We start from the raw sequence: 22,300 nt of genomic DNA, 5'->3' as shown, positions 1-22,300 counted from the left end.
TGCAATTAATTTTCATTTGTTATGAACATACTTTCCTTTATAGCTTTGAGTGTAATAACTATGATAGTCACTTTAAAATTCTTGTCTCGGCCGGGCGCGGTGGCTCACGACTGTAATCCTAGCTCTGGGAGGCCGAGGCGGGTGGATCGCTCGAGGTCAGGAGTTCGAGACCAGCCTGAGCAAGAGTGAGACCCCGTCTCTACCAAAAAAAATAGAAAGAAATTATCTGGCCAACTAAAAATATATATACAAAAAAAATTAGCCGGGCATGGTGGCTCATGCCTGTAGTCCCAGCTACTCGGGAGGCTGAGGCAGTAGGATCGCTTAAGCCCAGGAGTCTGAGGTTGCTGTGAGCTAGGCTGATGCCACGGCACTCACTCTAGCCCGGGCAACAAAGTGAGACTCTGTCTCAAAAAAAAAAAAAAATTCTTGTCTCTTGATTCCAACATTTGGATCGTCTCCAAGTGGTCTCTGTTGATTGTCTTCTCTTTTGAGAGTGTTTTTCATTTTTCTGTTTCTTCCTACATTGACAATGTTAGATTGTGCCGTGCCATTCATTAACTTATTCTAAGACTAGGCTACCCTTCAGTGTAAGCCTTCTTTTGGTTCTCTGGAACCTTCAGATAGTTGTTTCTGTATTTTTTCCAGAGTTTATAGTTATTTGCTAAAAATGTGGTCAGATGTTTTGGTACTAGAATTGGAACCATGGTTTAATTATAACAAAGTTTCTAAGGTGACCAGTGCAGGCTCTCAGTAACTATTAGATTGAAGATGGACTGGAGGTGTAGGGGGTGGGGAAATGAGATATATTTTCTATTTGCAGGAAATCAGTAACTTAAAGGTGGAGTCAAAGAACAGTACAAGCATATGATTTAAAGACATGTACATTTCCACTTGAGAAATGAGAACTAAGTCTAGAAACAGTTAAAAATGGTTACCCCTAGGGGTTGGATTCATAGCACTATGGCTTGTAATTATCAGTTCTTTTGCACTATTTCACCTCTTTAACTTAGATATAAGTTGTTGGAAGAAACCTAAATTTTCATAAACAGGAAATCTCCTAACCATCTAATACTTTCCATGCCTGACTGGATAATGGTGAGGAGTGATACTAATTTGGGAATGAATGTGGAGTTAAACTCTGGGTAGAAACTCTTAAACAGCTTTTAAGGGTCTCCTTTCCATTAAAATAGTGCCTTTCAATCTATTCTGTTAGGCATCTTGCATGTGAGCTTGTCCGGAGGAGGAAGTAATGGTGGGGAGGAGAGCAGTGTTCTGTGCCCTGTACTTTCCTCCACAGAGAACATTTGTTGAGAAAGAAAGAATTCTGTGGCTAAAAGTAACACCCTTGCACTCCCGAAGTAACTACTATTAATGTCTGGACACACATACAATCTTTTATCTGCATGTGCAAAGGGACCATACTGAAATGATATTTTCTAGGTTGCTCTTTTCACTGATTGATGTCTTTTTAACATCTTTCCATATAGCTCTGTGCATACGCCACAGTTTGTTGATTCAAGTGCGTCCCAAAGTTCGTGCATGGTACAATAGTTGGTCAGGTGGCAGTGATGACACAGTTGTCATTATCTACACCTGTGCACACTTGATTGCAGCCTTGTTCTTTCTGTCAGCAAACCATTTAAGGACCATTTGAGGGATCTGCCCTAATGAAAAAAGCCTTTTGCTATCAAGAAAGTGTAGGATCAAACTTATAAAATGGATAGGAACATCATTTTAGAAGAAAATCCTGGAATCAGTTTTGTACTGCTATTTAGAAGTGCTAACACGGTGGCTCAGAGAGGGTGGTATTATGTGGAAGAACAAAAACATCCTTAGCAAGAGGCATAATGATTCAGCATAGTTAGACTCTATGTAAAAAAAACATTTCAGCAGTAGCTTAGCCAGTTTATTTAGCTTTTCTTTACTTATAAAACTGTTACGCTAAATCTGTTTAAGTCTAAAGCAGGTAATCTTTTAGTAAGTAAAAGTAAAAATTCCATCTGCTAAGAGTGCATTGTGTCATTTCAATTGGCAGCATTTTCTTTTCTTAGTGATACTTAAAAGTCATAAATACTGTGATATCTTAGCTAAAATTTGGTAAATATATTGCAGTCTTTTTAACCACTCTGTACCCTGTGACTTTGTTAAAAGCTGCGTACTGTATCCTCATATAGATCCAACAATGGATTTAACTAATTCCCTGTATTTGACAAATAGGTTATTATAAGTTTTTTGTCATTATGAGCAGTGCTGTGTTAGTTTGCTGGCCAAGTGTTTGTGTACTACCATGTTTTCCCTATGATAAATGCTTATGAACATAATTGTTGTTTCAAAAGGAATACACTTGAAGGCTTTTAAATATTTTCAGATTTGGCTCCAGAAATGTAATGGTATATGCTCTGAGCTCCAGTGTGTGGAAGCTCCCATTTTCCTGCACCTTAGCTATTGCTGAGTTTAATTGTTTTTTAAACACCTTTGTTAACTTAATAGCTGGAAAGTAACATAGTGCCTCACAGAAGTGAGGCTGAAATAGATAACCTAAAAAATCCTGGAACCAAGCACCTGGAACTGGGTGCTGGGTAAAACATAGCAAAGTGTAATGGAGAGCTGGCTTCACACAAAAGTCAGAGGACTCTCCAGGCATCTGAAAAAATGGAGAGAGCTAAAGACAAGGCACTAAGCGTCACGAGCTTCTGTGTGACAGCATGAGGATTTGGGCCAGGTAGGCTGGCAGGTGGGGCCTCACTTTGGACAGGAGACAAAGCTTCGTGCTTGGTGGGAGGGGGACTGGAGGCTGATGTCTCCGTGGAAATCTGGAACACTGAAAACCCTAAATACCTGCTAGTGGAAAGGTGAGCTGAAAAAAATAATAATAATAATGGACCTACTCTTCCATGGAGGCAACTAGTAAAGTATTTAAGCTGAGCTCTGGATGTAAGAAGGATGGAGAAAGTCTGTCTTGAGAATTTGTAACCTTAGGTGTGTTTGAGTTTGTATTACCAGTTTATTTCGAATTTCCCCAGGCTGGGAATTTAACATGAAAACCCCACTGAGAATGAGTTAAAGTTACAAAGCACAGGAGAGAGTCCACTGTGGAAGAAGTCTAGGACATATAACAAACAGCTGAATTAGACTCCCAAGAGCTTCAAATAAAAGGATCCTTAGAGAAACAAAATGATAAGTGACATACAAGAATCAAAAATATAAAGGAACAAAACAATATGGGAAATAAGACATTTTAAAAAGAAAAATTCTGTAAATGTAAAATGAACTCATTAAACTGTAAATTCGACACAGCTAAAAGAATAACTTAATGATATGGTAGATCAGGAAAAATTAGAGTTTGAACAAAGATAAAGTGGTGGAAAATAATTGAAGACTTTATGGCATGGAAGATAACATGAAAGTGTCCAACATACATGTAATGGAAGAACTAGGAGAAAATAGAAAGGGGAGCAGAAATATTTGAAGAGATAATAGCTGAGAATTTTCCAGAATTGGCAAAAGGCCATATGTGTGTGTCTACTGTTAAGGTAACCATTGCAAGAATATAGAATGTGCAACTCAAAAATAATACAAGAACTACAATGGAACAATAGACGGGACAAAGGGAGAAGAAAGCAAGAAGCACAGAAAAAGAATTAAAATAGAAAATGCAAAATAGGGTGGTAGAAACGAATCCAAATAGCACTCTGAAACAGCTTAATTGTAAAACCAAACTTGCTCATCAGACTCAATTTTTTTAAAGAGTGAATTATGCTGTGTTGGTTTACAGTAGACACATCAAGACATAGAAACATAAAGGTTGACATGAAGGGCTGGAACATCATCTGGCCCTTCTCCTGTCTTTCTCCCTCTCCTTGGGCCTCCCTGTTCCCTGAGTCACACAACAATATCGAAATTAGGCAGTTAACAACTCTACAATGGGGCCGGGCACGGTGGCTCACACCTGTAATCCTAGCACTTGGGAAGCCAAGGTGGGCTGATCATGTGAGCTCAGGAGTTCAAGACCAGCCTGAGCAAGAGCGAGACCCCGTCTCTACTAAAAAAAAAAAAAAAAAATAGAAATTAGCTGGACAACTAAAAATATATAGAAAAAATTAGCCGGGCATGGTGGTGCATGCCTGTAGCCCCAGCTACTCGGGAGGCTGAGGCAGGAGGATCACTTGAGCCCAGGAGTTTGAGGTTGCTGTGAGCTAGGCTGACGTCACCGCACTCTAGCCCGGGCAACAGAGTGAGACTCTGTCTCAAAACAAAACAGCCCTACAATGGCCTCAAAGTGTTCAAGTGAAAGGAAGAGTTGCACATCTCTTACTTTAAATCAAAATTCAGGTTGGTGAGGAAAGTATGTCAAACACTGAGATAGGCCAAAAACTAGGCCCCTTTTACTAAACAATTAGCCAAGTTGTGAATGCAAATAAAATAAAAGTTCTTGAAGGAAATTAAAAGTGAACCATGAATGATAAAGTGATGAAACAGCCTTGTTGCTTACATGGAGAAAGTCTTAGTGGTTTGGATGGAAGATCAAACCAGCCACATCATTCCCTTAAGCTAAAGCCTAATCCAGAGCAAGGCCCTAACTCTCTTCAATTTTATGAAGGCTGAGAGAGGTGAGGAAGTTGCAGAGAAAAATTTGAAGCTAGCACAGGTTGGTTTATAAGGTTTAAGGAAAGAAACCATCTCCACATTAAAGTATGAGGTAAAGTAGCAAGTTATCCAGAAGATCTAGCTAAGATCATTGATGAAGGTGGCTACAATAAACAACAGATTTTCAATGTAGACAAAAGAGCCTTCTATTGGTAGAAAATGCCATCTAGGACTTTCATAGCTAGAAGGGGAGAAGTTAATGCCTGGCCTCAAATCTTCAAAGGACAGGGTGACTCTCTTGTTAGGGGCTGATGCAGCTGGTGACTTTAAATTGAAGTCAGTGCTCATTTACCATTCTGAAAACCCCAAGGCCCTTCAGAATTATGCTAAGTCTACTCTACCTGTGCTCTATAAGTGGAATGACAAAGTCTGGATGACAACACATCTGTTTACAGCATGGTTTACTGAATATTCTAAGCCTGCTATTGAGACGTGCTGCTCAGAAAAAAGATTCCTTTGAAAGTATTACTGCTCATTGTCAATGCATCTAACCACCCAAGAACTCTAATGGAGCTGTACAAGGGAGATTAATGTTTTCATGCCTGCCAACACAACATTCATTCTGTAGCCCATAGATCAAGGAGTAATTTCAACTTTCAGGTCTTATGATTTAAGAACTATGTTTTATAAAGCTATAGCTGCCACAGGTAGTGAATATTCTGATGGATCTGGTCAAAGCAAATTGAAAACCTTCTGAAAAGGATTTACCCTTCTAGATGCCATTAAGAACATGCGTGGTACGTGGGAGGAGGTCAAAACATCAACATAAACAGGATTTTGGAAGAAGTTGATTCCAACCCTCATGAATGACTTTGAGGGCTTTCAGGGGCTCAAAACCTCTGTGGAGGAAGGAACTAACTGCAGATGTGGTAGAAACAGCAAGAGAACTAGAATTAGAAGTGGAGCCTGAAGATGTGACTGAATCACTGTGATCTCATGATACCACTTGAACAAATGAGGGGTTGCTTCTTATGGATAAGCAAAGAGTGGAGACGGAATATATTCCTGATGAAGATGCTGTGAGTGTTGTTGACATGACGACAAAGGATTTAGAATATTCTATAAACTAGGTTAATAAAGCCGTGGCAGAGTTTGAGAAGATTGACTCTAATTTTTTTGAGAGAAGTTCTCCTGTGGGTAAAATACTATCCAACAGCATTGCTTGCTACAGGGAAACTTTTTGTGAAAGGAAGGGTCAATTGATGACACAAATTTCATTGTTGTCTTATTTTAAGAAATTGCCACGGCCACCCCAGCCTTCATCAGCCACCACCCTGATCAGCCAGCAGCTGTCAACATTGAGGCTAAGACCCTCCACTAGCAAAAAGGTTAGGATTCACTGAAGGCTTAGATGATTAATAGCACTTTTTAGCAATAAATTGTTTTACTAATTAAAGCATATACTTTTTAAAACATAATGGAATTACATAATAAACTATACCATAACATAAACATTACTTTTATATGCACTGGGAAAGAAAAGAAATTTGTGACGTGCCTTATTGTGGTGTTCAGTGCTCTGGAACTGAACCCACGATGTCTCTGAAGTATGCCTGTATTAGAAGTAAATAAAGGGATATTACAGAAAAAGCAGAAATTTTTTAAAAGATGACTGAACTAGAAAATATAGTTGAAATGGACAGTTTTCTGGAAGTAGCAGTACACGTAGTGAGGAAAGGGTGGACCATTCATTATGTGGTTTTTGAACCATGCAGAGAAAAATAAAATTTTCCTTCTCTTACTGTATTCAAGTTTAGGAAGATTAAAAACCTTAATGAGAGAATCACCTTTAAAAGAAAGTACAGCAGAAGTATTATTTTGGGAGGGGAGGATTTTGTAAACAAAACACAAGCCATAAAAGAAAATTTGGATAAACTTGATGACAAATTAAGAATTTCTCTTCATCCAGTGATATCCGTAAAGAAAAAGTATGCTCCAAACAAGAAGATAGTTGCAGTATATATCATTGATAAAGGATGGCTTTCACAATAAACAAAAAACTACAAGTCTAAGAGAACTCTTATTTTTTTCAGTTTGTAGCAGAAACACTTATTATATACTTGCCTTTTTAAAACATGGGGGTTTCTAAAGCAGAAATTATATACTGCAAAATGTACGTATCTTAAGTGTATGGTTTGAATTTTTTTTTGACAGATGTGTACATTCATGTAAACAACACCCTAATCAAGATACAGAAAGTTCCCTCAAGTCTCCTTTGGTCAGTCTTCACCCTTCAAAGAAGCAGAAGAAATTACTCTTCTGATTTCTGTCATCATAGATTAGGTTTTGCCTGTTTGAGAACTTCATATAAATGGAATTATATATGTCTTGCTTTTTTTGCATTCAACATGCTTGGAGATTCATTCATGATTTTTGTATCAGTTTGTTTTTTAAACTGCTGGGTAATGTTCTATTCTGTGACTATACCACAATTTGCATAAGGAACTGCCAACCTGTTCTCCAAAGTGGTTGTACCATTTGGCATTCCCATCATTAATGTCTGAGCAAACTTATTTTTTAAAAAACTGAGGATATGAGCAGGCAATGTACAGAAGAGATAATGAAAATGATAAACCTCTAAGGTGCTTAGTCTCGCCGTAATCAGAGATCTGCATATTAAGACCATGGTAAGCCACAATATACGTACAGTGAGGTTGTGGGTGGTAAAAACTGATGCACTGCCGGGGGCTGTGCAGCCTTTATAGAGCAAGTGTGGCAACATGTAATAAAATGTACCTCTCCTGTCATTTGGTAATTCTATGCCTCAAGAAACCTGTACATGTAACATGTATGCAAGGGGACGTGCTAGTTCTATTCTTTGCACCTTTGTAAATATCAAAAATTGGTACCTGCTAAAATGATCCTTAGTAAGGTCCATCCAACAAAGAATTGATAAATTATTGTAAATATATACTATACGGTATATTATATACACCTGTAGCTGTCTCAAATGTTACCAAAAACAAATGGCAGAAGCACATGTACATATTCTAATTCGTGTAATCTAAAAATGTAAAACATGCAAAATATATTTTGTATAGTTATCCAATGAAATATAAAATCATTCATAGGGATGATATATACCAAAACATGGGGGCGTTTGCTTCTAGGGTGAAAGGAAGGAGGCGTGGGATTAGAGAGGAGAGCATCGTGTTTCAGTTATAATCCGTAATGTTTCATTTCCTTAAAAGTTGGGGCATGGGGTGGAATATGAGACAAGCGTTGGGAATATAGTAAGATTTATCAAAATTGAGTCATGAGCATACGATAGTTTATTGTAATCTGTGATTCTCTGTGCAATCAAAACATTTAATAAAATTCATTGTTTTAAGATAAAGTTCTTTGATTACTACTGAAGTTGAGTATCTTATTAAGTTTTTGGCCATCAATATATATTTCCTTTACTTTTTGAATTTTCTGTCGATATAGTTTGCCCACATTTCCATAGAGATTCACTGTTCATATTGTTTTAAATTGCCTTAATTTTTTAAAGATAGTAACTCTTTAAGGGTTTTTTTACTTAAATATATTCAAATTTTCAGATTAAGTATTTGTATGACCTTGCTTAGAAAGGGCCTCTCCAACCTGAGAACAGGTAAGCATTTATTCATATCTTCTTTGTTTTATGGTTTTGGTTTGTATATTTTGATTCTTAATCCATTTGTAATATATTTTGGAATATGAAATATTTAGAAATATCTTAACCAAATGCCATTTATTAAATAATCTTTACCCACTGAAGTATCTTTATACGGTAAATTCTTAAATATACCAGAATATTGTGTGCTCTGTTTTACTGATCTTTCTTTCTCTGAGTCAGTGTAAGTGTCTTTCTATTAATCTTATTCAAGTAATAATACATGCAGATAAGCTTATCATATTTGAAGGTTATAACAACACAGGGTTCTCTGCTTTCCCCATTCCCTTTCCACTCCCCCCGCTGCTGCAGCTGTGTTGGACTGTGGCAGTCTCTGCTGTCGTGTATGCATCTCCGTGTTTCTCAGTAGTGTGTGGACGCTGCTGCTGTTGACTGGTCGGTTTCAGATGTCTGTGGCTCTTTATAGTCACAGGAGGACTTGGTTCTCTTGCCATTTCTGCTTTTCATCCTTCATCCGCAAAATGTAGTTTTATTTAAATCCATTTCTAAATAATTTCAAAATAAGGTTTTGATTATTTCAGTATTTAGAATGTGTGCTTCTGAAAATGTTATTTCTAGCTGAGCATCATAATAGATGATAATTATTTTTAGCTTTTTGTTTTTCCTGGAGTAAATAATTGCATTTTTCTTTTTCATTTGCAACCTTTCCATTGTACCAATTGCCAATTATTTTCATGCCTTCTGAAAACACACTTTTGGGACAATTTTGCACAAGGTCAATCACATTAGGTAATCTAAAAGGTCTGAACTTTTTCTTGGCAACCTTCCTCTGGAACATTCCATTCCCCTTCTTAGTTAGCTCTTTTGCTCTCTAGGCATAGGGAACACCTTGTGAATGGGGCTTGTTGATGGTTAGCTTTGTTGATAGTATGAATGGTACCTTTTTTTCTCTCTAGTTTTTAACAGGTTTTGGTTGGTATATTGGGGATTGTACTGATAATGAAATATAGTATGTTCATATTAATCACTGTTAACACCTATGATGCATGTTGATTTCCTTAACTTTTCTCCAAGCCACGTTTATAACTACTGTACTAGCGTACACCAGTCAAACCAAGCACGAGGAGCTGGAGTCCCTCCTTCTAAATCCAAAAAGGGCCAGACACCTGGAGGAGCTCAGTTTGTTGGCCTGGAATTGTACAAACGGCTTAAGGAATTTTTGAAAAATTACTTGACAAATCTTCTAAAGGTAAGATGTTTTACATATATACTAAGCATTTATAATGTAAAAAAAAAAGTAATGAAGTAATGGGTCTAACTTAAACGCTAAATAATCCTTCACTGTTATTTGTTCATTGCTTTAGGCACTAATGTGTGTGAAGATGTTTTGGTATTGCTTAGTCTTTTACCTATTACAAAAATAAAACCTTCATAAACCGTATTCAATTTTTTAAATAAAATTATTAATAGAAATTTTTGATAACTTTATACCATAATAGTACTTTCCTTAAATTATTAACCATTTGTAATTGGTTGTTAGAAATGGATGAAACTTTTCATTTAAAGCAAATAATTATATATTCAAATTACCTATATTTTATTTTGAACCCAATGTGGTATTTCCTATCAAAATGTATAAACAATTATAAGGTTACTTAGTCTTTGGTAATCACATTTTTCAAATGTGATCTTGCTTTTTACACGTGGCCATGAAGTAGGTTTCAAACTGCTGTGAAGTTGTGCCCTTGACTAGGATGGGTTTCACTGTGAACATCCTTTTCCTTGGAGCATGGGTTCGTTCTGCTCCAGCCCTTCACTTGGGCAGCGAAGGAGTCTTTTCCCCTTCATCTTCTGCCTTTTTCTTCCTCAGTCTTCATCCTCTGTTGTAGCAAGGCAGTGTAAGGCCTTACATCCAGCCACAGGATGGGCAAGGGGCTCTACACATACTACATAGAGTGAGTGAAGACATCTCTACTCTTGCCCTGGGAAATTTACAGGGACTCTTCTGTGTATATATCTTAAAGATTTTTGATTCACACAAATAATATGCAAAAAAATTTCAGCATGCTGTAAAATTGTTTTTCTTAATATATTTTGCAAGCTAACTGGAAACTTAAACATTAGTCTAACAGACTGTAGTTGGGTGACCACAAACTGTGACTAATGTAGTATCATTTTTATGTTCCCCAAATGGGGTCAGTCTGTGTGCCCTTTGTATTTTTATTCACAACACTTTAAAGTGAATGTTGTGATTAATCTTTAGTACTAAAGTGAGAAACAGTATGTTTGTGTTGTATAAAAGTATCCATAGCTATGCCATCAATCATAGTTTTGCATTTTCAAAAGGTCATATAGCATCATCCAGAATAGCTTTAATTTTTAAGTTCCTTTCATATTATTTAAATTTAAATGAACCAAAATTTGGTTGTGTCAAGATACGATGAGGTTTTTGCATGGATTGTTGGATCATCGTGTACCCTGTATTTGTGGAGCTTCGGGTCTATCAAGACCTTTTAGTTTGCACTTGAAGACACCGAGGTGGAGAGAAGGCCCCCGGGCTCGCCCAGGCCCCCTGCACGGGGCAGCCCCTCCTCTCTTGCCTTCCCCTCAGTGCCCTCTGCTGCAGCACATGGAAGTGGTGCCACGCAGTGCTCGGTTTTTAAAGGGTAAGACTGACTTTGTAGATACCATTAATACCTAAGAAAAAATTTCAAGTTAGTTTCCTTCAAATAAAAATTTGTGGTTTCAGTTGTGCAAATTCAGTAAAAATAATTTTGGTAAATGCACATTTTCTTCATGCAGTCTTGTTAAAGCAGAAATATACCATTGTACTAATTTTTATAAAAATGCAACAGATTAGCACAAAAAGCTATTAATTTGTATAATTTTTAAGTAAATTTAAAGAAGGAAGAAGATATGTTTAAAAATGAAAAAGTATTGGCCTCATGCTCTAAATTGTTATTAGGGCATGTTAATTTTTTTAACAGGGAGAATATCAAAAAGATTTTGAGGTGAATTTCTTAATGAGAGGGAATTACCCTCATATTCTAAAAATTCAGGGTACTTTTTGAGTATATATATGCATACTTAATACTATGAAAAAGTTCCAGCTTGGTTTGAGATAAAATATTTTTACTATGTTCTTGTGAGAATTTATATTAATTAGCATGTTTTTGTGTACAGAGTAATTTAAAGAACCATTCTAAAACCATATGCATCAATATATTCTGATGCAATGGATTTGTTTTTATTAACGTTTATTTTTAATTTATTATGTGACAAATTAGTCATCTTAAAGTTTTAGTTAACTTGTTTTTAGGATGGAGAAGATTTGATGGATGAGAGTGTACTGAAATTCTACACTCAACAATGGGAAGATTATAGATTTTCAAGCAAAGTGCTGAATGGAATTTGTGCCTACCTCAATAGACATTGGGTTCGCCGTGAATGTGACGAAGGACGAAAAGGAATATATGAGATCTACTCGGTAAGATTTTTAAAAAAACCTTTTAAATGTGTATTTTTAATGAGGGGATCTAGGCAAATACTAAGCTATTTTCAGAATAGTAGGCTAATTTCGTTTGTGTCATCAGTAAGTGACCCTTAATTATTTTGTGGCAATAAAGTAGAAGTGTAGGTAAGTTGGAGTTTTAAGATACAACTTGCACACTTCTGCATTTACTTTTTAGAAGTTTCTTTAATTATTCAACCCCACCCATCATGTTTTACCTGGAACTGCCTGAGTTTTAGCACTGGAAGTCCTGAGTCCCGGCAGTCCCAGGCAAATCATGTACCTTACCTGAGACTCAAGCCCTAATGATTGGGCCTCGTGTATCTTTGTGGTCTGGGAAACCCTGCTTTGGAAAATCACCCTCATTGTTATGTTTCTTCTGTCATCCAAGGTTTTTTAGGCCCACTGGTTTTCAGAGCGTGGTCCCCTACCCTACAGCATCAGTGTCACCTGGGAACTTGTTAGAAATGCAAATTCTCTGGCCTCATCCTAAATTTATGTAATTGGAAACTCTGGAGATGGGGCCCCGCAACTTGTTAACAAGCTCTCCAGGTGATTCTGATGCACACTCCGGTTTGAGACCCAGCATTCTAGAACAATTACGAGAGGACTCGGTGAGAACAACAGAACAGTCTGTCAGATAAACACACGGTACCCTTTTTGAACCAGTGTTGTTAAAATGTCAAATTCTATGTAATGAGTTTATTTCCAAATCCAAGAGTGTTGCTGTATAGCAATATTTTTGCTTTGCTTTTGACAAATTTAATTAAAAGAAAAACAAAATGTATCTCAGATGCATGACTAGTTTTTATCATTTATGTAGCACAGTTTCTGAACCAAAACAGTTATTGCTTCATAATGATACTTTGTTACGTAATTACACAGTTCCGACGAAACTTTCTTAGCTTTTTGATTTGAGGTTTTTGTACATCCGCTTTTTTTTTCAACATTTTATTTATTTTAGTTGACAAATATTGTATGTATACATATAATGTACAACATGTTTTGAAGTATGCACATGGTATGGAATGGCTAATGTATTTCCCCTTTTCTTTTTCATGTACAAATGCTTTCCCTGAGACATAAAGTTGTCAGTGTAGGAATCATCATGATCTTGGTTGATTTCCTTTTAGAAACCTGCGTGATCTGAAGTACCATGTGTACCGTATGATAATATCACATGCTCCTAAAAATCATTACAGTTTTTTAACTTTTTCTGTACTGTTTCAACAACAGTTAAAGAAAACATAAATAAAGAAGTACAAGGATACTTTATAGAGTGTGTTTGTCAAGATTCAACTCCTTTTTTTAAAACAAATCTGTTCTCAAAACCCATAGTTTCTAAATCCTTAAGTGCACTATTTTGAGATACAACGTACAGCCATAAATTTCAGACCAATCAGTACCTGCCTAGATACCCTGGAGCAGCGCACAGAGGGAGTATGTGCAATGCCAGTGAGCCTGTTGGATTCATTTAGAAGCTTGGGTATCAGTTGACACAGTGGAACAGTTCTTACAGATGATCCTGATCGTATTTTCCAGAATTTCCAGTAAATGGTAATGGTTTGTCACAAAATTATTTCATGACAAATTATGAACTTTTACTTTTTTGCAAATTATAGAAAGTTGTTGGTTTCTTTTCAAGTCAACCAGAGGACAGGAATTAACTTCATTATTATTATAATATATTAAAGTGATTCAGCACGATTTTTTCCCCCCAAATCTGTTCTAAAAATATCTGGCTTACCTTTGTTCCTGCTTCCTCATCTTGCCTGGCTTTTCTTTTTTTATTCCTTTGAAATAACAAATCCATCTAGAGTCAAATTAGGTCTGTCCAAGGGTATCTTAATTTAGAAAAAAGTTTGAAACAAAGTTATTTTTAAAAAGTGTAGTATATCTTTGTTAGAAGTTCATAGCTACCTGCTTTACATTTTTACTACTGCTTCTCTCCTGCACTGAAGAGGTCTGAAGAGTCCGAGAAGAATAGCAACAAAGAATTTGTGCAGGGAAAAGTTATTTTCAAAACAGTTCCCCCAGGGTTACATTTCTCCTGGAAAATGAGGCTCTTCCCTTCCAGCACCTTTTGGACATCATAGTTCCTAATGAAAGCTTAAGTTTTATTCTGATATTAAACTTTGAGTGTACATTGTTCATGCTTGATTAAAAATATTTTTCTCTTAAATATTGCTTTCCTTCGATTTCTTCTTTTTTCTTAAAAGAAATACCATTTTGAAAGTTTTTTCTACAGATTAAATTTACATATAATTTTTTCAGAAATACATATGTTACATAAACCCAGTTGTGTTTATAGTTACATTTGGGAAAAAGAATACTGGTGGCATTTATGTTTAAATGAATTTCTCCACTGTTTGTATTTGTGTATTAAATGGTTGTAAATTTGAATTTTATTTTAACTAGAACATTTTTCCTAACAGTTTAATGTATGAATTCTAACATTTCTCTTTCTGGGAGTATTTTATAGTAATTAATTTTCTGATATAACTCCTATGGGAAGTTTAGACAAATAGAAAAATAAGCCATATGATGTTTGTACATTCACTGTAAAAATGCATCTCTTTCATACACACACATGTAAAATAGGAAATCTGAGTAACTTATGTACAATAAACTGCATCCATTTAAAGTGTATTTAGTCAAGACATAGAACTTGGTAGATTTTTTATAGTCTATAATTTGTTTTACTGAGCATTAGGAAACTAGGGTAATAAATGGAATTATTTTTAGTAAGTGTGTTAGATGAAAGATTAAATTTGTTTGATCCAGTGAACAAATTTATAGATTGAATCTGCTGTTACCCTTTAAGATGATATGAATATTCTCCTCAAATCTGAATTTTCTTTTTATCTTAACTGTTAAAATGTGAGCTGATAAATGTCTGTACTTGATACCTCTTGAAAGTTGTTAATAGAGTAGCTCTTGATTTCATCATGATAATATTAATAGATTTTGACCAATTTATACAGAAATTTTGATAAAATAATTTGGGATTTAGGTTATTTCTTATGACTTCCGTACTTTGGAAAAGTATAGACATTTTATACTTTCCTTTTTTCTTTTTTATCCAGCTTGCATTGGTGACTTGGAGAGATTGTCTGTTCAGGCCATTGAATAAACAGGTATCTACTTGTGTGAGAGAGAGAGGGAGAGAGAGGGAGAGAGAGAGAGAGAGAGAGAGTGTGTGAGTGAGTGTGTATGTGTGTGTGTGTGTGTCTGTGTTCGTTCCTTTTAAAATCCCTTACCAATTTCATTTCTTAGTCTTTGCCTTCCTCACTCCTTTGGAGTATCTCAGGGTATCTTTCATCTTGCGTTGTTTAATGGCTTTGAATGTTTAACAGATGTGTAGATATATTGCATTCTTGATTTATATATCTTAAATGTTTTTCTATATCATTTCTAAAGGTAACAAATGCTGTTTTAAAACTGATTGAAAAGGAAAGAAATGGTGAAACCATCAATACAAGGCTGATTAGTGGAGTTGTACAGTCTTACGGTAAATAATTTCCGTTTAATTTTTTCGGAGTCTTCATATCAAATGGCAGTTAAAACAGTACTCTAACACTGCAGTCCCCCAGGCCGCGGAATGGTACCAGTCAATGGCCTTTTGGGAACCAGGCTCCCCACAGCAGGAGAAAGCGTGTGAAGCTCCGTCTGTACTCACAGCTACTCCGCATTGCTCACTCACCATCTCCCCCACCAGTGGAAAATTGTCTTCCATGAAACTGGTCCCTGGTGCCAGAAAGACTGGGGACCGCTTCATTTAACGAATTCATTTTTTAAATATTTTAATATTATTAAGAATATTGTTAGCATTTATAAAGATACTTAAAATTCTAAGTCAATGTGATTTTATTTTAACCATCATAAAAGTTGTTTGATCCTTGTGCCTTAAGGAAATTTTGATTAAATAGACATTTGCTTCTTTTTTTTTTTCCTGGTCTCATACTGAATTACTGGATATACAATATGATAGTGTCATTACTTGAGCTGAATGATAACCAGAAATCTCTATCAGCTTGAAAAAATGGAGATTGAGAAATTGGTAAAGTAATACAGTATCTTAAAAATTTGGATAGCATTGTATTTCTTTGAAAATTTAAAATTAGTCATTGTTTTTAGAAATATAAAAGTTCTCTAAACGAACTTCATGATAATTTTGAGGCATACCTGGCCATGGGTCAGAATTACTTTTTATGCATCTTGGATTATTTTTCTTTTTTATTTTATGTAAAGAGTGGACTTTAGTACTAGTGAATAACAGAGTTGCCTTATGTCCTGCTATTTCGCATTTAACTGTTAAGCATAGGTTAAACTGAATGCTACACCTAAGTATATTCTGTGAAATATCACAAAAAATAGGGTAATTGAAATATAGTTCATATTTATTTCTAGTGGAATTGGGGCTGAATGAAGATGATGCATTTGCAAAGGGCCCTACGTTAACAGTGTATAAAGAATCCTTTGAGTCTCAATTTTTGGCTGACACAGAGAGATTTTATACCAGAGAGAGTACTGAATTCTTGCAGCAGAACCCAGTTACTGAATATATGAAAAAGGTAAGCTTAAATATAGTATTTAAAGTAGACTTAAGTTAAACAGTCATTGCTACTCAAGTTGTTCTTTTTAGCATATGCAGCTTTCTTCACAAATTGTAGGTTGTACATTGTTGTCCTATAGTGTCTTTAGTGAGTACAAGTGCTTCTGATTCTCCAAGGAGCTTTATATAAACAAAAGAGTGTGGTTGAGTTCTAGTAAACTTTATTTACAAAAAAAAGGCAGCAGGTGTGATCCTTGAACTAGATGTAGTAGGAGATTTCCAGGGATTCTGGGTCTCATTGAGTCTGATGTTTGCTTTGCCCTTTATTCCCTACTCACGTGGCGAGTGGATGGACTGCGGAATCCCTTTTTCCATATGCTGAGGATAGGAAGTTAGTCAACTTAGAAAGTTCGTAAGAGCAACAGCTCTGCTGTAGTAACCACATGGAGAAAGTCCTACCCAGTGTGTGATATCCTGAATGCATTTGCCTGTAGGAGGTAGTGGTTATAAGTGGGGCTTAGAAGTTTGAAGTTGAAAGTCTTCAACAAATTTCTAATATCTCAAAATCTAACAAAAATGGAACTGTGCAGAAGTTTTCTACTTGGAATAGTAATAGTTCTTTGTGTCTACTTTTGTGGGTTAAATTTACTTTTGTTTGCTGATCTGGAACCTAACTAGCTCACTTAGAGTTTCAAACAGCTGCCTGACAAACGAACTTTTGAAACATGATCTGTTATGAATCTTAGCATTGCCTGTTATTTCATTTTTCAGTTTGACAATGTAGTTTTCATAAACACATCTATTATTGAACTCTGCTATATATGGTGATTCTTTTGAAACCATGCATCATGAAAGTGGATCCTCTTACCAGGATCCTCTTACCATAGTAGTGGTAGGAGCCTGTTCTTGTTGTGGACTTCTTAGTGAGTTGTGGTCATTTCATTTATCCACACTGATGAAGGTAGGAGTACTCTGGCGCAAGGAACACAGCTTTTTAGGACAGAGCTACATAAGCACTCCCAAATAGGGAAATCTGTTTTTAAGATCAGGTCTGAAACCAAAGGCAACTTGAGGAGCAAAGATTTCCAATGTCCTGGATATTTCCAATCCAGCATGGTCCCTGCTTTTAAGGAAGCAATCTGCTTCTTACATCCTTGGGATTCTTTTCTAGAGGACTTAAAAAGTTTGACCTGAATCTGCTTGGATCATACCAAACATGACTTCCACCACATTCTGAAAGTCCATAATGCAGAGAGTCAATAAGCATAAAATTGAAATTTAACCGTGTGAATATTTTGCTTTTATCCTATTGTTTTGTGTCCAAACTGGGTTATTAATCTAGTTTTAAGTCCCCACTCTACCATTTACTAGGGGGATAACCATAACCTTTCTGTTCCTCAATTTCCTCATCTGTAAAATGAGAATAATAATAATAGGTAATATTGGGGATTAAGTGAGCTTTAATTTATTTAAAAAATTTAAAATGAGATTAAAATTTACTTGTTTATTTATAAAAAGGTGCTTATAATAGTGTGTGGCAAACAGCAAGCCTGATGTGTTTGGTACCACAAATATACATCCCACAGAACCTCCAGTAGGTGCCTGAGGGGGTGCAAAACCACAAGATTAAAGGTGGTGAACCTTATTCAATAATTTAGGGAGAAATTATGTTTATAATAAAACAAACATTCTGTCAGGAAATAGAATGCAAAACTCATGAACAATATTGAGATAAAGCATGAACCTTCAAGAAATATTCTGCTTTCTTTAGCCAATTAAGGCTAGACACCAAATTCCTTGGGGGTCTGCGCTCACTTTTCTCTGTTGTCGGGAGTATTTTAGTGGAAGCATTTGAGAATTTTGGCTTGTCTTTCTAAGGATGGCTTTGAAGAGTGAACAACTATAAGCCGTGTTAGTGTTTTTAATATCTTACCATCTCATGTGATTGAGACTAATCTGGGTTACAAAAAGTTTGTGTGGCTATTAAGGTTTCTAATATCATTTTTTTAAGAACTTTAAAAATAAAACATACCTTCATTAATTTGCTTACCTTTTTTGTTTTGACTGGGAACTGATCCTAATAGAATTAATGGGGCAGTCTTTAATTGCTTAATTTCATTTAGTCATCTGAATTCAATCATGATGTTCTAATACAATTATCTGCCAAGTGCAGTGATGACCAAGAGCTTATTTGACTTGGAATCGAGGAAGAATGTAAATGGCCATTCTTTCTAAAACCAAATGACGCTCAATACCTAGGACCTTGATTTCTTTACCAATATATAAAATAAGCTATTGCAGCCCCTCTGGCTGTGGCTGTTTCTCTAGAAGGGTAGGTGCCCGTCCACCCTTCCTGCCCACTCAGCCCTGCAGGAACGGTCTGTAGAATGCTAAGAGGTAGAAAGTCGGCTCCTCAGAGGATCAATCAGCAGTGGCGTCAAAGATTAGTCTTCCACCTGGGAAGGAGTAATAGTCTGTTTTGCCACCTAAGATGATTATCTTCTTTCAATAACAGGTTAAACAAATCAGAAAGAGTGGTGCTGTTTGGTTTGCATATTCTGTATTTCACCAGCTTTAGTCCTGGAGTTATCAGCTTAACAAAACACTGGATATGAAGTAGCAGGATCTTAACTTAGAACTTTTTGAGTTAAAGCATATAAGTCTCTTATTGTTTTAAAAGAGCCTTGTAATCAGCAAAACAAAACTACACATTAGTTGTAGACTCTTTGGAAAATACAAATAACATAAACCTACAAGCCTGGGGCACTGTTACTGATTACACATATAAACCAAATTGGAATAATGCTTCAGGTTTTTTGTAACTTGTTCATTAATTATTATTATACTAACATTTTATGTTTATTTTAGTGGCTAATGGTATTTCATTAACTGAATATGCTATAATTTCACTATTTCTTATTGGAAATTTGATAACTTCAAATATTTTCTATTCATTTGTGAATTGTTTGTTCCTTTTCCTTTCTCATATTTTTATTTGGATATATATACTGATTTGTCGGAGATCATTATATAGCATGGATATTGACCTTGTGATATACATATAGATATTTCCAAATTTATTTTTCACATTTAGCTATTTAGACGAACTTGTAGTAAGGTTTTAACTTCTGTGCTGTGTTCTAACAGTTGTCTCATTGTTGTTAATTCTTGATAGTACAAGTCCTGCCCAGTCATTTTTTCATTTTATGTTTTCTTGGCTCTTGAGTGTTTATTCATTTCCAGTTGAAATTTTTCCAGATTTCTTTAAAAGTATACCAAATTTGTAAATCATTTTGGAAAATATTGGCATTTTTACAATATTTACAAAAAGTATAGTTTTTGTTTCTCTTTATTCATATAACATGAATAATTTGAGATTATTGGTGAAATTTCTTCCTCATTTTGATAATTTAGTGGTTCCTCAGTGATACTTCACACCACATTTATTTCTGGTGGTGGATTGTAAAATATACTGACTTTTACTAATTTTGCTGCCCTGTTACATTGCATGTTTGTTTTCCTCTTTTCCTTAGAGGGAAATGCAAAAAATTGAGATGCGTAAGTAACCTAGTAGATTTCAGAGGTACATATTCAGTGATCAGCAAGAGAAGGCTATAATGTTTTTCTTTAATTTTTTTAAAAGTCTAATTGCTAGTGATTATTTCCATGTGGTCATTTCAGATATTATATTTGTATGACTATGTAAGTAGGTTTCAATCAAAAGTGGGCCTCTTAACTTGGTAGCCACATCCAGGAGAGGACCCATAGGTTTATTAGGATGTCAGATAGGAATACTATCTTGAAAAGATGAAATACTACTTACCCAAAGAAAAAAACTGATGCATAGACATTTGAACTGTTATTGTTAGCACACTTAAAGAGGAATTTGAAATGGAGATATATATTGCAGAGAAAATGGAAAATATTAGTGGTTTAAATATGGTTGTCATTTACCCTAAAATCAAAACACTTCTTCCCTTTTTTCCTTAATCATATTTTATTAGAGTAGGTTTGTGAATTTAATTTGCTATTATTCACATAATTCTTTACGCATGAATCAAAACCATTCACCTGAATGAATTCTTTCCAGGCAGAGGCTCGTCTGCTTGAGGAACAACGAAGAGTTCAGGTTTATCTTCACGAAAGCACACAAGATGAATTAGCAAGGAAATGTGAGCAAGTCCTCATTGAAAAACACTTGGAAATTTTCCACACAGAATTTCAGAATTTATTGGATGCTGACAAAAATGAAGGTGAGCCACTAACTCTCATGAAATGTAGGTACTTATTATCCTCAGTTTTGAAATTGGTTCAAATTCTGGACTCTGCATCAACAGCATTACTTACCCACGTCAGTCATTTTTTAAAAGATGCTCACTGTATATTGTTGTGTATTGATGTCAGACCTCTGCAGAGCATTTCATTGTGACTTAGAAGTGCATCTTTTCAGTTTAATTTGGAATATGACTTGTTCTGTACATGTCAGCATTAAATGATACTACCCCTAATGTTTTGGCTATTCTTCCTTTGGAAATTCTCTGAGATGAGAAGAATATTATTTTACATTTCCCTCAACCACTTTCATGTTTTACTGGTGCATATTAGGGGCTCAGTGAAAGATTAATGTTTGGATTTAGGATTTTTCTTCTTTGGCCCTCATAAATTAACTTATATGCCATACATACAGGAAGTGAAGAATGGGGGGATCCTTTTGTGGCTCATTTGTTTGTATAATTGAGATAGATATCTGTATTCTCCTTTAAATGTATTCATTTTTTTCCTTCTTCAGCACACTATGGGGGTACAAATGTTTAGGTTACATATATTGCCTTTGCCCCACCTGAGTCAGAGCTACAAGCGTGTCCGTCCCCCAGACGGTGTGCACGCACACATTAGGTGTGAATATCCCCATCCCCTCCTCCCCTCACCACCTGCCCAACACCCGATGAATGTTACTACCCTATATGTACATAAGTGTTGATCAATTAGTATCAATTTGATGGAAATGTATTCATTTTTTAAAAATAAATATTTGAGTGCTTATTATGTGTCAGGCATAAATACTATCTCAATCTTAAGAATTTTAGGAATCATTAGATACAGTTTCTGATAAATTTTTTTTCTCTGTGCTTATGTTAGTGGTTCTCATAGTAAGGGGGAAAATATACTTTTACAATAGCATAACTTCATTTTTTTAAGCAAAATTTACATATACCAAATAGAAAATATTTGGTGATAATTAAGTGCTTTTAATTAATAAGGCCTAAAACATGGTTATTTCAGAATATCTTTTATCTCAATATAAATACATAATTAGTGGAATGGTTATGAAAAGTTTCTTCCGTGCATAAAGGTGGCTCCTTCTTCTTTCAGACTTGGGGCGCATGTATAATCTTGTATCTAGAATCCAGGATGGCCTAGGAGAATTGAAAAAACTGCTGGAGACACACATTCATAATCAGGGTCTTGCAGCCATTGAAAAGTGTGGAGAAGCTGCTTTGAATGTAAGTAATATTTAATTGACAGGCCTAATTTTCACATGTGAACTGCAGGCATGTGTTGTACATCTCCATTGACAAATCCATATGGTAAGATTTTCACTAGAATTCTCCCTTGCTTTGGCATTTTTTTTTTTTTTAAAGAGACAGTGTCTTACTTTGTTGCCCAGGTTAATCTCAAACTCCAACAATCCTCCTGTCTCAGCCTCCCAAGTAGCTGGGATTACAGACAGGTGCCATCTCACCAGGCTTTGGCCTTCGGAAGTAGAAAGTTCACAAATGTCTTTGTTTAGTAAATAACTCTATAAATTATTTTCTGGTACTTTGTAGGCATTAAGGATGTTACAGTTTTTTTCCTTCTCACTGTTATATTCCTTGCACTAAAAGAGAAAAGGTGCTTCTTTAGAAGGAAAAGGCTCCTAGAAGCTTTTGCTCCGCCACCTACAGTCCACAGGTTTGCCTCTCAGGACTTCGATCTGAGCCAGCAC

General features: G+C 35.6%; 1 protein-coding gene across 3 annotated transcripts in view; it reads left to right on the top strand.

The window, feature by feature from the left end:
* CUL1 (cullin 1) overlaps nucleotides 1-22,300 on the top strand; it is a 91,644-nt gene that overhangs the window by 46,090 nt on the left and 23,254 nt on the right. For all 3 annotated transcript variants that reach the window (XM_045565109.1, XM_045565111.1, XM_045565110.1), the window contains 7 exons: nucleotides 9,323-9,497; nucleotides 11,568-11,735; nucleotides 14,846-14,896; nucleotides 15,180-15,270; nucleotides 16,170-16,333; nucleotides 20,405-20,567; nucleotides 21,688-21,818. In XM_045565109.1, coding sequence (XP_045421065.1) covers nucleotides 9,323-9,497; nucleotides 11,568-11,735; nucleotides 14,846-14,896; nucleotides 15,180-15,270; nucleotides 16,170-16,333; nucleotides 20,405-20,567; nucleotides 21,688-21,818 — 943 coding nt within the window. The remainder of the gene's footprint in view (nucleotides 1-9,322; nucleotides 9,498-11,567; nucleotides 11,736-14,845; nucleotides 14,897-15,179; nucleotides 15,271-16,169; nucleotides 16,334-20,404; nucleotides 20,568-21,687; nucleotides 21,819-22,300) is intronic.

The sequence above is a fragment of the Lemur catta genome, chromosome 11, assembly GCF_020740605.2.
Source record: "Lemur catta isolate mLemCat1 chromosome 11, mLemCat1.pri, whole genome shotgun sequence".
Classification (NCBI taxonomy): domain Eukaryota; kingdom Metazoa; phylum Chordata; class Mammalia; order Primates; family Lemuridae; genus Lemur; species Lemur catta.
This window is presented reverse-complemented; position numbering and strand designations above follow the sequence as displayed.